Raw genomic sequence first — 18,583 nt, 5'->3', positions numbered from 1 at the left:
CAGCAGACGGCCTCTTTAGTAGTGTCACTTGAGGTCGCTTCTGTCCTGCAACACCCCTTGGCCTCCCACTGCGACAGAATGAAATCAGCCAGCTCGGACTCCTCAGCCCCTCAAAGAGATGCCAGGTTCTTTCCAGAATGTTCAGTGCCTTGCTGTCCTCTTCCTGTCCCTCAGCTGGGGCTCATCTCTGGAAAAATGCTCCAGATCACCCCAGCATCTGCTTGGTAACTTCCCACATGGACAGCCTCCAACCCAACCCAGACCCTTTAATGCAGCAAATACGGCCCACGCAGCTGGTGCCTGGCACTGGGTGTTCCAGGTGCCACCCTGGCCACTGTCCCGCAGGCTTCTCTGTCGATGCTTCTTGTGTCACCGCTGTGCATGTGTTGACCTCACCCCACCCATCACACAGGTCTCAGTGTGGAAGCCACTTCCCAGCCCATGCTCCCAGGACCCAGCTGACTGGGGTTATGTGGGGAGAACTGGGTATTTACTGCGCATTTTCCCCAGTGGTCTGGCAGCAGCCCTGTTTCTCTCCACTCGCTCATACCACCTGCTTGGCCCTTTTGGGAATGTAGGGCAAACCCCATGTGCACCAGCTCAGCCTGTCAGATTTGGGGCACCTGCATCAGGGACGCACCCAGGTGAGTGAGAGATGTGAAGGTGAGCGGTGCACATTTAGTCCCCACTTCCCAGCGGTCTGGTCTTTTCCAAAGTGGACATACCGCTTTCTCCTACCAAGTGCAGTAGGCCAATCACCTAAGACGGGTCACTTTACATTTCATATGCAAAGGCTATGAGACAATGAAAATTTCCCAAAGGGCAGCACAGTCATTTTTAAAGGTTAATTTCTAGTACTTAGCATTGATGAGGACTCTGCCCATATATCTCCCAAGCTCTGCCTTTCATATAGGTGACAAAACCTTAACTCATCCATCTTAGTTACTTTTCTCATTGCTGAGACAAAATACCTGATGCCCACAAGTTAAAGGGTGAAAGGGTTATTGCAGCTCTCAGTTTGTAGAGGTTTCGGTCCATAGTTGGCTGGCTCCAAGGCAGGGTGGCATGGCACAGGGTAATTGCAGAGGAGAAACAGTTCATGGCATGGCAAGCAGGAGGCAGCAAGCAGGAGGCAGCAAGCAGGAGGCGGCAGTGGCGGCGGCAGCAGCAGCAGCAGCAGCAGCAGCAAAAGCCTGTCTTCTTTCTATCCCTTTATTCCATGCAGGCTATCAGCCCCTTTATTGGTGCCACCACACCCAGGATGGGGCTTCTATCATCCATACCCAGAATTATGCTAAAACAACTTAGTTATCGCATACCCTCAATCCCAGTATCACACAACTTTGATCCAGCCAGCTCTGAAAAGCTCCACCTGTGAGCACATGAGGACCTGATGGAACATCTAGATACAAGCCACAATATCACCTCAAATGTAACTTGGGGGCTCTACTCATGCAAAACCTCCAGGCAGGAGTACAGGGAAGGGGTAGAGTACTGATTCTGCATGGGCATGGCCTCCTGCCTCCCATATGTGGAACACTGCTCCTCGGGTAACAGCTGGCATTCTGGATCACATCGGGATGGTCTGCGTTCAGAATGCCTGAAGCAGCAGAGACTGGAAAGCTCATTTTTAGAAACAAAGACGAAGTATTTTCTGGAATGCCCCATTTTCTTGGGTTAAACCTAGGGATGAAGGTTGCCTGCTTTCTTCAGGCTTGGCTTGCTTTTATCTGTTAAAGTAGTTCCCATATCACAGAATGCTTATCCTAGTTCTGTAGGCGCTCATTTTATCTTGGGAAATATTTAATGTCATCTGTCTCCCATGAAGAAATAAGCATACATGAGCACATAACGAGTCTTAGGGATCAGCCATGTATTCAGGGGTGCACATCCCTCTGGCAACCCTTGCTTGAGTCATAAAGAGAAAGCTGCAGACCAGAATCCTTGAGTGATAGATGAGCAGCCTGAGGAGACAGAGTCAGGAAGGGCTCACATATCTGACTGTATGGAAGCAGGACAGGCTTACACAGAGCCGGGCATAACCTTCAGAGGGAGGACTGAGGGCAGAGGGAATGGACTGTCCAGCTGGAGGACTCACTGCCTTCTGAGAGCAGAGACAGACATGGGGCCCATGTGTCTGGAAACAAAGACTTTTGTGGGTTCAGAATTGATGAGTAGAAGACGACAGAGACTAAACAACACACCCGGAAAAGATCACCCACATTTACAGGACTGGCTGGTAGCCTGAGTAGACCCTGGGATGGGGACATGCACTACACAAAGTTCAACAGCCTCCAGGTGAGTGGTGCCAGCAGCTGGGGAGGGAGAGGGGGCCGGGAGGACCTGTCCACGGCTGGGCAAGAGGACAGAAAACTGCAGCTGCCAGAAGGCCAAGTTCAAGGGCTCCTACTGAGCATTCTGCATTTGCAGATCAAAGAACCAGGAACTTTCAAAACCTTCTATGCCATACGAATGTGAGGGATGGTTCTCCAGGATGGTGACCAGCAGCAGAAATGTCCAGGTGGGGTGAGTCTGGACCCACGGGACACTAAAAGCTCGGCTTGGGTGGCAGTGCAATGGGATCAGGAGAGGGAGGTCAGAGCAGTCTTGGGACTGGCTGGGGCAGAATGGGACCCTTGGGGCTTAGGTGGGATTTCATCCCTGGCAAGGCCACCCAGGAACCCGGAAGGGTGGGCGGGCTTCCACCTGCATTGGCTGGGGAGATGGAGCTGCCCTGGAGGGCACGGTAGGAATCAAGAGAAATAGTTGTTGTCCCTAGGGCTTTGCAATAAAAGAAGCCATAGGCTCTGAGGCAAAATGAGGGGGATTCAGGACCAGCACAGAACACAAATACATGAGGCACAAGTGCAGATAAGCCCACATACTGGCTGCTATGAACTATGCTGTGGATGCACCGGTTCGTTTGTCCACTGCTGCAGAAGTCTGAGGCAGGAGACAAAGTCACTTTGCTAAGGCTGCATGGGTGCAAGTAGCAAATGTGGGTTCCAACCCAGGCCATTGAGCTCTGGTGACTTTATTCTAGGATGAAGGAACAGTCTCAGTCCTGAAAGGCTGTGATGTGGCTGGAGACAGAGTGGCCTGAGAGCTGAGGTACAACAAGAGGCAGAAAGGCAGACAAAAGAGAAGGGACCCTAGGGTGTCAGGGCAGCAAAGAAGCCAGGGTCTGTAACTGGGCACTGGCCTGGGTGAAGTGGGGCCTTTGGCCTGAAGTTCATGGTGTCCAAATTGTAGGCCACTGAAGTTCCACTGTGACTGTGGGAAAAGATGAACCTGAGATTTATGCGTTCATTTTAAAGCTCTTGCTACATACATAAAAGTGGCCCTAAATTTTTGATCCATTATTGCTACTGGTGCTGCTGGTGATAATCTGTAATAAGCATTATAAAGTTGGTTATTTGGCAGAGAATGAAACGTCCCTTCGGTGGTTTCTGAGTAAGTTTTCATTACAGGGCTTGCTGTGATTTTTCGGTATAATACTGCCGTAACAACTACGGCCATAATTTCACATTTCCTATCTTTTCATTTTTGCAGGAGTGAAATGTGAAAGATCTGCTGCTGCTGACATGGAATGGGATGGCTTCCCCATCAAGCATCGTGCACATCACTTACCTGAGAGACGCATTTGCTCTCCCTGAGGCTATGTATGTTAAAACGGTGGGATTTTTATGAATAATTTTTGGTTTCAGCTATAGAAAAAGAAGAGCAAAATTGAGATGACTGGGTGCATGCAGTGTGATTGGCTCATTTACCTAAACTGGTAAGAACAACAGCCCAAGAAAATCAGAACTGAAAAGAAACAATAAAGCCAGCCGATGAATGAGAAGCAGACTCACTGAGAAGAGCTCTATAACGCAAGAGAAAACTTGGGAACACACACACACACACACACACACACACACACACACACACACACTCAATGTATTTCCCCCCCCAAATGCAAACAGAGCTGGGAGTGCACTAGCATAGCATTTCCTAAGGATAGCTCTCAGGCGAAGCCCTCTGTATGCCTCGAATCACAGGGTTAGAAATGTCCACCTGTCCACTGGAATTTTAATTGGTGACAGTAAAGAAAGAGAAAATTGGCACTGGAGCTTAAAAAAAAGACACACCTTTTTAGAAGTCGTGTCAAAAGTGACGACTTAGAATATGACGTTAAGTGGTGTTTTAGGTAATACGTGTCACTGGTGCCCAGACAACGACAAGGCCTTCCCCTTCTGCTGTGGAAGCTGTCCTGCTACCCTCCACCTGTACCCCGGCTTGGCAGGCGTGAGGCTGTGCACCACGTTTCTGGACGGATCTGCCACTAGCAGTTCCTCCCACGTCTCCCTTTCTGCTGTTGTCAGTCGCCTCTCCTCAGACCACAGGCATCGCGGGTGAGGTCTGCATGTCACCCTCAGCCTCGCTCAAAGTTCTCCTCTCAGACCCAGAAGTGTGCCAAGCCCTGCTGCACACATGGTCTCTACTTCCCCTCCCTGACAGGTCTCACAGCTGTTTGCAGGCACAACCCGAGAGCACAGACATCCCTTACGTGACACAGCGCGATTGACTAGGGAAAGCTGGTACATGCCAGGCGCAGCGGGCAGCCCAGCAGAAGCACTGCATGGGCTGGAAACTCTTCATTCATTCAGAACCCTTCACCGCAGCCTCTTTTTCTGGCTAATAACCTGACTTTCATTTTATTCTTGTATTCAATCAGAAACAATTATAAAATATTTTAAAATGCAAAAAGTAGTTACACATACATATTGTTTTGTCTTAATACATTTAATCAATAGTTACATCATTCTTAGAAAATACAAGGAACCCAGTGTGTTTTAGTTAGGATCTTTATCTTCCCATTTTACACATTACTGTTATCTTGCATCTTACTCCAATATGGGTTTATTCCACCTCAAGTAGTCATTAATCCTCTCCCCATTATGTATTTTTCTACACTTTCATGGTTTTCCTGACTTTGTCTTTACTATGACACAGTTCATATATTGTCACGTTATTATTATGTCTCAAGCCACAGCAAAAATGGGTTAAAAAGTAATGTTTTAAGAAAATAAGCTGAAAACACAAGGACTGAGACATTCTGGTACTTTCTTCCTTTCTGCTATTCAGTACTTTAAACAAGAAAATGAATGAAAATAAAAGCTGTGAGAGCTAAGGTTTTATGTTTTTAAATGAGTTTTCTTCTTACAAGTTACATGTTTTCAAATAATTTCAGTGAAGCACTTCAAAATAAAAATGTATGAGGTCAGCCATAAATCCTTAAAATAATTTTGGACACATACATATTTATTTCTCACCACTTAGATGGATACCTGTGATAGCAAAATCCTACATAGATTTAAAAATACTCACTTAGAAAATAACTGTGGTTGCTCTCATGCTATACACGGAATATGGTGATTTAAATTACAATCATGTCTTTATTTTAAAAAATCTTCATCTATAAAAACGCTGGCATTCATACTCAGAGAGTCCTTCCAGGCGACACAAATGTTCTAAATGTTAAGACGAACTTAGGAAAAGACTCCTATTTGTAAAAGAGAAGCAGAATAAGACTGATCTGATTGTGTTGCTAGGGCACGTGCTTTGGAACCCTGTTAATAAGCTGTTGCTGAAAAGTCTTAATATCCGTTTTGCTTGCCCCTCGGGAGTAGTGAGGCTTTGGTGTGGGTGGAAGTCACCTGCAAGCACCTGATGCCCAGGCAGGATTAGTCACTAAGGTGAGGTCCACGTTTCCCTCCCTCTAGGTAAGTGGGAGATTTCCTGGAAATCTATTTTTTTTAATAAAGAATATAACCACAGTATTGTTAGAAGAAAGAATAATATCACTTTTAAAAGAGTACCTATCACTAAAATTTCACTTTACAAAGAACAGTAAGTACTGAAATGCACCCAGCAGCCTTTACTACTGGCTGCAGGCCTCACCCTAGGGGGACCAGCCCCCCTGGTCTCACAGGTACTTCGGTGCATGAAAGTCATCTCAGGAGTGGCCTGTAGAGATTTCCTACAGCCTCACCCTAGGGGGACCAGCCCCCCTGGTCTCACAGGTACTTTGGTGCATGAAAGTCATCTCAGGAGTGGCCTGTAGAGACTTCCTACAGCTCAGCCCACTGACCATGTTCAGACACCTGGTCAACCTCTAGGCAAGCAGAAGATGGCACCTGCTGAGTCTGCCCACCCAGTGACAGGGTGCAGGAGCAAGCCCGGGACCACGCTTTCCATCCACCTCCCTCCACTCCTCTGTCATTACTACTCTCTTTCCCAGAGGATTGTGTCTCAGCAGTGTGTTATTCTCCAGTGGCTTTTTCTTAAGTCTTCCAAAGCACCTCTCTAAAACATCCCCATGCAATTCCTATCCCAGAAACTGCTTGAGATGAAGGCTGCTGAGCAGAACTAGTGGGTGTTTACACTCACGATGTCATCATGTGTACAGTCCCACCAACCTTTGGAACAGTCACACCTGGCCAGTTTCTGCCAGACTGCAGAACTGCAGCAAAATCTGCGTCTCCCAGCTTATGATACAGCTCACAGTCTTCCCAAACCATGGTCACCTTTAGTTTGAAAGTTCACAATAATGATGATCTTTGTACATCAGGAGGGAGTGCAAGATGTTGGTGAAAACTTAGGTGGTTCCCTTGGATATATCCTTCTGGAAGGAGGCATTAAAATGTGCAGAATGTATTAGCTCTCCTATAACTATACAGATATACACTATGCTTTGATAAAAGCCTGAACCATCTCTTTGCTACTGAGAGATGTGTCTTTAGAATCTGCAGGATTATAATGCTAACTGTGAGAACTGTAGCAGAAATGATTGACAGGTCTCCTGCGGAGCTGGTGCCTTAGCCTGGGTCATCTAACTCTGTCTATTTCCTCTCAGGGTGGCAGTCTTAGCCTACTTACTAAACACTGTTACACTAGAAAGATTTGTAGGGCTAGACTTCAAGATCTGACTGTGAGCATGCTGCATAAGCCAAGGGATATTTGAGTGAAATCAATTAACAGGCTAACTCCTAACATGACTCGCACTTGGAATCGAAATGTTTCACAGCTCTTCTGGCTTCACCCACTTTGGCCAACCATTATCTGGATTACATTCAGCCCTGCTCCACCAGAATCATGCTTCCATATCGTCACACAAACAGCTTCCGCTTGCAGGGACACCACAACGTTGGAGATGCAAAGGCTTCTGCTATTCTAGACTGGGAAGCAGGCTGGTGCAGGCAGACCAATCAGATGCGAGTGTGTGGCTCAAGTCTAGGTCACCAATGAGAATCTCGGGAGGAGGGATGAATAAAAGGCATGGTGGGTAGCGCATGCTGACAATCGGCTCATGACACGTTGCTTCTGCAGGGACCTCTGGCCCTCGATCCCTGGAAGGCTGGGGGACAGCGTGTAGGGGGAGCAGGAGAAGGCCTCTGAGGCTCGGGAGCGGGGCGCAGGACAGAGATCTGTGTCCATAGCACGAGAGCCTCCCTCTGGCTGTGCGCGAGGTGCTCATCAGCGCTGGTCTCCAAAGAGAACTCAGCCCGAGACTGCTGGGGAGATGGGAACAGAAAGAGGGAGATCAAGGGGAAAAAAGAATGGCGGCTTCCAGAATGGAGGGTTCGGCGACACAAAGGACCTGGCTGCTTCTGTCAAGGAGAAGTAAAGTGGAGGGGAAAATCTATATTCATATGCTCTGGGAGCTAGTGCCAGAGAAATAAAAGTTTTCATTAGACTCCATCTTCTTTAATTAAGCTTCCCTCAGTACACAAGTGGGCCTCTCTTTTATTTAAGAGAAAAGAGAATAAATCTAATAAATGAATAAAATAGAGATAAATTGGATCCCCCGACACAGGCCGGCACAGCAATCTTGAATGTTCAATGGCAGTGCAGGGCATTAGCACTAGCAACTTGCCAACAGCAAACTTCTAAGTGATAAGATAAGAAACAGAGGTAACTTGTATTAGAAATCTCCCGGAGTGCTTCCTGCCAGGGCAAACTTGTCTAAAACTGTGACCACGGTGAAGAGTCAGGACAAGTTCTCAAGCTCTACACTGGGTCTCAGTCTGTCACCTGACAAACACAGAAGAAAAAGAATCTAAAGACTTCCATGAATCCAGTGTTGCATAAAATCACAAACTTGTCAGAGGGCTGTTTCGTACACACACCCCCGCACTGTGTAATTCTGGGCCACTGTCATGTCTCCCACCTGGACACAGCCTCTCACTTGGTAGTGCACAGAAACAGTTAGGGACAAACCAAGTTATGAAGCAATGGTTTTGTTCTGCAAGGGACCATGGTGCTGGAGGCCTAGGAAAGCTGGCACAGTGGACCATACATGGGAATTCAGCTCTATTCTTTCCCTATTCTGTCTGCCTGTCTGTCTGTCTCCCTCTCTCCCCTACCCTATCCTTTTCTGCTGAACAAAAGGCTTCATTAGGAGAATAAGTCTGTCTTGTCATATTGGTTTTCTTCTAAGGTGAGTACTGCACACACTGTAAAATTGAGTGTTCGTCCACGCAGTATACTTTGCATATAGGATTCATTTCAACATACATGAATGAAGCTCAACTAGATCCATTTCTGCTGTAAATCCCCACTATTTCAACTACAAAGAAGGAAGATAGACTGAGAGTTTAAAAGTTTCTACTGGCTCTAAAAGCATCTATGGTTTTCAATTTTAAGTGAGGCACACATCTAAATTCCTGTTAAAAATTTAAAAGCATTTGTTTCATTGTTTTGGATCCCACTTATGAGTGAGACCCTGTGGTATTTGTGTCTTTGTGCCTGGCTTATTTCACTTAACATAATATTCTCTTCGTATATTGATGTAGTCAAAACGAAAAGATTTCCTTTTGGGTTTTTTTAAGGCTGAATGGTACTCACTGTATATATGTACACCACTGTTTAAAAATCCATTCATCTATCGATGGGCATTTATATCTTGACTACTGTGGCTCACACTGCAACGAGTATGTATTATATATTCAGAACAGCTAAAACATAGAGTTTAAATGTTCTTACCACAAGGAATGATGCACATTCAAAGTGATGGTGTGCGGCTTCCCCTGATTTGACCATTCCACAATCAATACATGTATGGAGACATACCCTGGACCCCATAAAATACATCCAAAGAAAGTAAAACTTAACAAATTGAAAATAAAAAAATAAAAAGTACTGATTTTAAGACAATATAAAACCAGGCACCTGCTTAATAACAGGACAAGGCCTGTCTCTGAATTGTTCTGCATTGGTTTAGGTTCTATAGTGTGGGGGAGGAATCCCCAGGAGGAATGCAATCATTATGCCTCATGAAGAGAGCCTGCTACTATCTTTGGAAAGTAACCCAACAAAGAGAAGCAACCGCACGGGGTTTCTGGGCAAGCTGTGCACTGTGGCTGTCCATTCTGTCTAGCAAGACCACTGATGGGGGGGCGATGCGGGCAGAGCCTGCACAGTGTGGGCCCAGTGGCCGGAAGCCTCTGCCTCGCGTGCGGTCACTGTTTGCGCACAAATCCCACTTTCCCAAAGTCTGTTTAACGGGACTAGAGAACATTCCCTTTCATCAAGTACTCAGCCCAAGTGGGACACAGCGAAAGAATCCAAAACATATGGCACAACCCACTGACAAGGCCGGCACAACTCAGCCCGAAGAACAAGGAGCTGCCACGGAATCTGCACTACGTCAGTGCTGCAAGAATAAAAAGAACTTGTTTACTGAAGGCTGAGATTCTGGTTTAAAAAAAAAGTTCTTTCGATTCTACTGAGAAATAATTTCAAGTGTTCATCTCCATCTGGAGGCCAGAATGCAGCAGACAAAAGCTTTTCTATAGAGCGTGTCGAACTCACACTGGCGCCCCAGAACCCTCAGCTCAGAGCGGCTTGCCTGGGAAAGCGAAGTGAACTATTCAAAGCCCTGTTATTTACTGCTCCAGAGGCCTGGAGGGGGATTTGGAGCTGGAAAAGTGTACACTGCAGTTATTAAAACTGTCCACAGCGCACACAGTACATGCACGAAGAGCAGCACAGACACAATTGAGCTGGCGGAGCGCTTTCCGCTGCCGAGCTCTGCAGTCGCTTCCGCCATCAGCCTTCAATTCCATTACTTTCTCGTGATGTTTGCCTCCAGCTGCCAGTCTCTGGAGGAAACGTTTGTAGGTTTCTCTTTTGCAAGTTATGGATGAAGTCGGATGATGGGCAGAACTGATCCTGTAGGTGTACGGGGGGTTCTGCGAGCAGGGTCAACGCGGAGCTAACAGGCCAGGTAAACTGTGGCTGGGCCGCCTCTGAAGACAGGGCGCCCCCTACCGACCGTGGTACTGAAGTGTCCCTACAACAGGCGTGGAGAGACGAGTGGTCACAGACGCTGGTTGTAACAACACCTAGATGCGTCCCTTATCCCTCTGCACCTCCCTCACGCTCATCTGCCTCTGGTCGCATCGCCACCGTGCCGGCCACCTACAAGGGCTGGGACTCCCTTAGTGGCTGGGAATGAACTCGGCCACTCTTCTTCCAATGCTCTGGTCCCAAAGCAGCCTCTGCCAGGCCTCGCCCTCTTCAGGTGGCTGCAGACACAGCAGCCCCGCCAGGCAGTGCCCAGTTCTACCTGATGGGAGCTCTGTTTTGCATGGCAAAGGGCGACCTGGTGTCCGGTTTTCTCTGTCCATTCCCATGGCCCCCACCAGTGCCACTCAACCATCTCAAATACGGCCATGAACATCATAGCACCAAAGGCTGATGGTGGGAAGGGCCGTGGCGCATGACCAGGGCCTGAGGGAAGCACTGCTTTCCCTCAAAAGGAGCGTAGCTCACATACGCATGGTGTTCTCTTCACGCCAGGCACACACCCCACACACACCCCACACACACACACACACACACACACACACACACACACACGCGCGCGCACGCGCACGCAGGCACACGCACACACACACACATACACACACACTGACACCCCACACACACACCCCACACACACACACACACACACACACACACACACACAATTGATCCAATAGCAGCAGGGCCTGGGGATAGGACCCAACACCGGAACTCCGCAGCCTGCCATGAACACCGCTCTGTGCTCCGTGGCTCTGTGTCTGAGCAGATAACACTGAGGACAAGCATTTCTCTATCCCCATATTCGTGGAGAAGATGAGTTACTATATAATTTAATCATACCTATCTGTGGGATATGTAGGACACAGTTGGGCACGCAGGAAGCACTGTCCTGGTTACGGCGACGATTTAACAAATACCAGGGTTCTGCCTTATTCTGCGGCAGCATGTGAATCCAGGCTCAGCCTTCTAACTGTGGTGTAAGTGCCATTGCTAGTAAGTGCTTCTCTTAAGATGGGAATGTCAGTGGCAGTGACAGCTCCTCCAGTTTTTTAATAGAAATGCTAATATCATCGAAAAGCTAGCAGAGGCATAAATGTTTGGGAACAAATACAAAATAATGACAGAGAGGTGGGAAAACTGAGCCTGAGACAAACAGGCAGACCCGGCCTCAAAGGGCACAGCTCAAACTGTTAAACAGCTGCATATTACTGCAGGTCACTCGGTGAAAACTCAGCTCAGCATCCATTTCATGAAGAATTTCTTACAATTGGTAAAAATCTTGATGCTCTAAAGAACACATTTCACATAGTCATAAAAATGAAATCTATGACTGTTTTTTCTAACTCCTAAGAAGTAGGCATTCTATTGTTGTTATTTCCAGGACTGGGGATTGAGCTCAGGGCCCTCACTCTGACATACGGCCACAGCTCTTTCTTTACTTTTTGAGTCAAGGTCTTGCTAAGTTGCTCAGGCTGGATTTGAACTTGGAATCCTCTTGTGCCAGCCTTTCACAGTGCAGGGATTACAGGTGAGCAACACCATGCCTGGCTAGAAGCAAGCCCTTTTTTCTAAAAAGGCAGATTAGGGCTATGTTTTCTGTTTTACCCGAAACAGCTTTAAATTTCTGACCAATGTGAGGTTTTTAACCTGAATTCTATTTATTTTGGTTTTCCAGCAGGGTCTCACTATGTACCTCAGGCTGGCTTTGAACTACTGGAGAGTCCTCAGCCCACTTAACCTGAGTTCTACAGGACAGGAGATAGGCCATGAGTGGGACTGTGTGCTCTTGTCCATGGACCATCTGAAAGCCTACAAAATGCAGTGGACATGGTACACAGGAGGTTTTCCTTTTGGGGACAGGCTCTCTGGGCTCTGCCAGCTGCTGGAAGAGGCTCTCCATCTTCCAGAGGTGGGGAACCCCTGGGTCAAGAGCACCACAGGCTGGAAAGTCCTACAGAGAACACAGTACAGGGGTCCCATATGCCCAGGTGACACCTGAGTAAGGGTGCTGCCTCGAGTGACCCACACACTCAGGAGACACTGGGGAACATGCGAGACCCGGGCTCAGATCAGAACCCCAGGTGATGCTGTCACACTAGCCCGACTCAGAAAGAGAAGGACAGAGTGGCCCCCGATCCAGGGGGGCCGAGAGGATTGAGTCTCTGGTCTGGACTGGAAGTTGTGACATTTAAGACAGTTTTCATTAAGAAGTGTTTTCCCCCAGGGCCGTATCACAGCAAATTCACTTTTCTATTGTGCTGTGGTGAGGAAAGCTGCGACTCACATGGCAGGGCTGCGTCCTGGAGTCACTTCAGGAGAGACTGACAGTGTGGCAGAGGGGCAGATCGGGGGCACAAGCACAGAGACAGCTGGGCCTGAGCCTCTCCGGGGGCCTTCCAGGCACGGAGGACTCTGGAAAAGGCTTGCTGGAGGGGGCCAGGCACCGGGGATGAGGAGAAGCCTCTTATTCTCTTGGTGCTGGGGATCAAGCCCGGCGTCCGGCAGGGCTCAGGAAGGGCTCGCTCTGGGGAATGGCTTGGGCCGTTCTGTAGCGCAGTAGGATAATTCTAGTTGACAACAACTGGACATTTTAAAGGAGAGAGGATTTTAAATGTGCCCAACGCAAAGAGATAAGTATCTGCGGTGACAGATCCGCCAGTCGTCCTGATCTGAACACTTCCCTCTGCATGCATGCACCGAATCTTACACTGTGTGCTGTACACGCCTACAGTTACGTCTGTGAAAAATAAAAATATGCCACAAAATTAAAAAATAGTAATATCAAATGCTGGGGAAAAAAAAGGAAGAGTTGTAGAAGACGGACTTGGTGCTCACAGACTCACAATGTTTTCATGGCATCAGCTCTCTGAGCTGTGGAAAGCTGAACCCTCAAAGTCAGTTTCACCTGATCTTAGCCAAAAGGCCGAGAAGTGATTCAAAGTCAGTTTCAAACCTGAAACCAAACAATAAAAAGAACCTGCTCTGGCTGCACACTGTGCACCACCATGACTGTGACGGGCGGGGCCGCGCCTTCCTGCAGGGTTGGTGTAGGGTTGTGAGTGTGAAGTAGACCAGCTCTGGGCTCCCTGCACTCAGCACAGCCCCTGCCCTGGCCATGTCTGTGGAGGCCCAGCTCTGCCTGGCTCCAAGGACAAAGTAACAGACCCGACTTCCTTTGCCGCTAAGTCATAAATCCCGAGTGTTACAACTGGATTAAAGTCTGGTCATTCAGATGTGATGATGCTAATGTCAGGCCATGGACTGAAAAGAGCAGCACAGGGGAGACAGGAAGAGCATCCTGAAAAGGCAACAGATTGGGCTTGCGTGGAAGTTCTGCAATTTGCAGAAATATTACCATTCTCATCAAAGGTCAAAGTGAGGGGCTGGTAGAGAAATCAATAGATTTGAGAGAGCTGAGAAGAGACTTGATACATAAATTCATGATATGGCCACTGTATCAAAGGGATGTGGTGAAAATCTGTATATTACTATCTCTTGGGAAGAAGATTGGTCATAAATTGGACCATTCAGGTAGTTTTGTAGGTGCCGGCTGTGAATAGATTTTTAAAGAATTAACTCAGTGCAAAAGAGCAAAGAAAGAGCAAGAAGAGATTTAAAAATTGCACCAAGCTCTTAGCCATCTCAGCTGTTCTGCTGGCTTCTCAGCATGGGCTGCTCATGTTTTTCCAAATGATGGGACTCTGGGACACCTTCCACCTGACCATGGCGATGACTGCATCATCAGCCGTCTTCATCAATGGACCACTGAGGCAGTAGTTATACGACAACTGTGGCATCAGTCAGAAGAGAGGTTTGAGCATTCTAATCTGAATGTCATAGTCTAAATGTAAACTTTGATCTGAGCTATATAGTCTCCACTGGTGTTAGATTAAAAATATTAGTTCATTTTTTGTCTTCACCTGCGCCAACAGCAGTGATGTAAATGCTGCGGACTTAAGAGTCACACGCAGTCCACCCTGCGGGGGAAAGGTTGTGTGGTGGGGAGAATAGGGCACCGGGCATGCCCGTCTCTGTCGGGGCAGACTAGCAGTCCTGTTGCTCTGCCGCTCTGCACATGTGTGCGCTCAGTAACACTGCCGAAGAGGCCTTCCGAGCAGCTATGCGTCATGCAAGCTAAAGCCGCAGAAAGGGACTGTAACGGTGTTTGGAGTGGAAACTACCCCAGGAGAGAACTGACTAACGGAAGCCTGCTGAAGGGCCACACATAGATTTTGGGGGTTTCAATCTCTCCCTCTGCTGGATGTTTAGTTGTGTTAATTTAGAGGTTCTCAGTTGCTGAAAATTCAAATAGGATTTAACTTTACGCTCACACCGTCCAGGAAAACATGGGTTGTTAATCAGGTTCCTGGATACATCAGAAACTCACAAGTATTTTGGATATTTGACAATTAATTTATCACATGCATTTAATATTAATAAAAGGCTAATTCCAAATTATGATCAAATGTACTAAACCAGATGTTATGATGATTGTTTTAGAATTTTTTAAAGCTCCGAGAACTAACAAGGTGCCCCTCTAAAGGAGGCACTGATGTGTTCAGTCTGGCAGCAGCAGGATCCAGAGGTGCCCCAGTTTGAAACAGAAGTCCTTGCACCACCCCCAATGTGAGACCCTGGGCCAGGCTGTGCTCTGTGAAGATCCCGGTGGCTTCTGGGTAGGACCTGCCTTGCTCACGTTCCCACTGACTCTCCACAGAAGACTGCACCTGGCTAGCAAAGTGGCCTTGGAAGAAACCATTACTGGTTTCACGTCAGGGTGGGTGGCGGCATTTGGAGGTCAACCAGGTCATCTGGGCCCAGGAGCAGAGTCCGTAGTGGTGACATGAGATCCTGGACTCTGGGTGTTGCCTCCCAGGCTCTTGGTATAGCAGCAGACACTAGGCAGGGCACGATGCCAGTGTCTCCACCACAGCCACACCCAACACCTCACTGTCCAACACTACCTTAGGGAACAGCCACATGTAGCTACTTACATGGATATTAAAATTTAAGATTCAGTTCCTTGTTCGCATTAACTGTATTTCAGGTACAGTCATCCCTCATCGTTGGAGGACTGGTGCTAGGACCCCTGAGGATATGAAATCTGCAGATGTTCAAGTCTCTGATATACAGAGGGTAGTGCCTGCATAGGTTCTATGCACATCCTTCTGTGTGCTTTAGACTCTCTTTGGTGATTTCTAATCCCTAATGCAATGTAAATGCTATGCAAATGGCTACTGAACTGTGTCGATTAAGGAACACTGATAATAGAAGTCTACACAAGTTCAGTATGGACGCACTCTCCCCTGGTATTTTCTATGTTGCGTTGCATGAACTGCAGACATGGGACTTGCAGATACCAAGGGCTGAGTGCACACAGCACACACACGTGACTGGTGGCTACCACACTGGACAGAGCAGCTAAAGAACACTTCTGCCCTTGCAGAGCGTTCTAATGGGCAGTGCTGCTCCATGAGCTGAAATCCTGATTCCTGGCTGCCACAGCCCTTCTACCTGGCACTTGTCAACCGAGCCTGGCCTCCATCCATAGCGCTCTCCTCTCCCAAGGCGTCCTGGAAACCTCTGACCTCCCAGATCATGATTCTCTTGGAATGCTCCACTCTCTCGCTCTTCACTTCCTATTATGCACCACTCCCACTAAACCCTGGCCTTTGGGGGGCGGGGTCGCAACCTTTTGATTTCCCTGTGCTGTTTCTGGGGTTAAGGCTTAAGGCTGATATGATGTGGATCTGGAATGCCCCTCAAAGGCCTCAGTCCAAGCCTCAGTCCCCAGGTTCTGTTGGGAGGTGATGGGGGTCTTACTTAGGTCACTGGGGCTGTGCCCTTAAAGGGGACGCTGGGATTCCCACCCTTCTTTTCCTTTGTCTTTTTGCCACAAAATGAACAGCTTCCCCTGCCACCCATTCTTGCCATCTACTGTGGGGCTACAGGTCCAAACTGACGCGGCCAAGTGGCCATGGGCTGAAACTTCCAGAACTGTCAGCCCAAACAAACCTTTCCTCTTTGCAAGATGAGCACCACACATATTTGGTTACAGTCACAGAAAGCCGACAAACACAAATATGTGACTGGAAATGACACAATCGGATGGAAGATCGTGGGCTCCTCCAGCTTGACGGGGACATCGCAGCTGCTGTGTAACTTCTTCAGCTCATCTGACTAAGCCCTGCCTCTCTTGGAATCCTTACTCTTCACAGATGACCTGCTTCACGGGCAGTACAGATTACAGGAAAACCACTGACATGAGCTTTCTCAACGTTTGCTCTAGTTTTCTTTTGGGCTCCTTTAGCCAAAATACCTACCTGCTGCTCCTCACCTTCCATGGTTTAGGTGACGAAGGTCCCTACTGAACTCTCGTGTGCTCAGAGAGCTTCCAAAAGCTCAGGGCTTTAGGAAAGTGGCTGGATCATGGGGACCATAGCTTCTCTCTTGTGAACTCCTTCCTTTCTGCACTTCTTGACCACTACAGTGTGAGCAGCCTTCCCCTGTCCTGACCTGTTCACCATGCTGCTCTGGAGCCAGGAGACCATGGAGTCCGCCCAATGAAACTGTAAGCAAAATAAACCCCTCCACCTGTAATTTGTGGAGGGAACTTTGTCCAACAATGAGGGAAGTGACAAAGACATCTTTGCTTGTGCTGTCTTGTCATTTAGAGGTTCTCAATTCTGTCGCCAGGCTGCTTTGGGTCATCGCACCTGACAGCAGCCGTTTCCCAGGAGAAAGCAATCTCCTCCCAACTCCCCTAAAACTGTAGCTGCATTTTCTGTGGCACTGACCAGGTCTGCAGCCACCCAATTACATACAGATCATCTTGTATCTTCCCTTCAACACCATTGTGAAAAGGAGCTGGTAGCTGGTTCCAACTCAGCTCCCAGGAGCAATTACTGTTCTTTCTACAGAGAGCAGTCAGCACGTATTTATGGAATGGATGTGTGCATATTTATATTTGCAAATATCAGACTCCTTCCCGAGGTAGATTAAATTCAGTGATGAACTGATGGACATATTCCTTCTAACGATCTCGATGTGAAGTTCTAGCTAAATGGTTGCAGCAGCAGAATTTCTGATGGGAAATGAGGGTATGAGGGTCGATGGGCAGAGCAGTAGGGAACTGCAGGCACAGCACCCTCTGCAGGGAGGGTGGAGCAGGCGCATGACGACAGAGAATGGCGAGTAAGCAACCAGGGAAGACAATGAAGCTGAGATAAACTTACCTTGGGTAGCAATGTAATGATTCGGTCGATGATAGCCCTGAAAATAAATGAGAAAGAATATCTGATAAACTTAAAATCAATAAGTAGCACAGAGGACAGAGGCCACGTCTGCAGAAATGAACATGCACACAAACGCTGACAGTCACACTGTTTGAAAGTTCACTGCCAGAGTGGAGACCAATGAGTTTCTCTTAATGAGCAGGGGTGCGTCAACTGCAGCCGCTCTGCTGCTGCCGGAGGTCTGAAAAACTCCATCACACTCCAACAGCTATGAGACGCTGGATGAGCAATGAATGCTAACAGCTTATGAATCTGCTGAAATAACATAACCACCACTCTGACTAAGGTGCAAACGGGCTGGCAGGGGCAACAGAATTCCATTTGTGTTTGGGATGTCACTGGCAACGTGCCAGGGACTTAACCCATACTCTGTCACATCGGTACAGACAGTTACATCAATAGTAACACTCAGGACCATCCTTGAACACTGCTAATACCGCGACAGGAGGCTGGGCTGCAAAGGAGGTGGAAATTCTGCAGACCTCTTCCTGTCATTATGACCTTGTGAGAAACAGGAAAGATTAAATGTGGTGCTGAAGAGAAAGCAGGCAGCAAGGAAACTGGACGATAAATATCTGGGAATGCTAAAGCCAACGTAGGGAACGCTGCACCCACCAACTCATTAAATCATCATGACCCTCAATACTTTCCACTCTGCCCTAAGATTCTCCTAGATACTGTGCCAAAGCTAGATGGAAAACAGAAGAGAGAAACTGGGGAAGAAACACAGATTTCTCAGAGAATTTAAATGTGAATCTGTTAGGTTATTTTTGCTCTTAAAAGCAAGACAGCAGCAATGAACCACAAACACAAACATTCTTTTATTCAACTGACGCACTGTAGGTCTCAAATGATAGCACTGTGACCAATACTGGGTAGGACTGCAGACAACTGCTCATTTCCTGTTACCTCGTACATCTCCCAAGGGCAAGAACTTC

General features: G+C 47.7%; 1 protein-coding gene across 8 annotated transcripts in view; it reads right to left on the bottom strand.

Moving 5' to 3' along the window:
* Positions 1-18,583, bottom strand: part of Ptprm (protein tyrosine phosphatase receptor type M) — a 608,602-nt gene that overhangs the window by 59,676 nt on the left and 530,343 nt on the right. For all 8 annotated transcript variants that reach the window (XM_033757448.1, XM_033757447.1, XM_033757449.1 and 5 more), the window contains one exon: positions 17,586-17,622. In XM_033757448.1, coding sequence (XP_033613339.1) covers positions 17,586-17,622 — 37 coding nt within the window. The remainder of the gene's footprint in view (positions 1-17,585; positions 17,623-18,583) is intronic.

This window comes from Fukomys damarensis, unplaced genomic scaffold (genome assembly GCF_012274545.1).
Source record: "Fukomys damarensis isolate Sample0158 unplaced genomic scaffold, DMR_v1.0_HiC HiC_scaffold_30, whole genome shotgun sequence".
NCBI classification, from domain to species: domain Eukaryota; kingdom Metazoa; phylum Chordata; class Mammalia; order Rodentia; family Bathyergidae; genus Fukomys; species Fukomys damarensis.
This window is presented reverse-complemented; position numbering and strand designations above follow the sequence as displayed.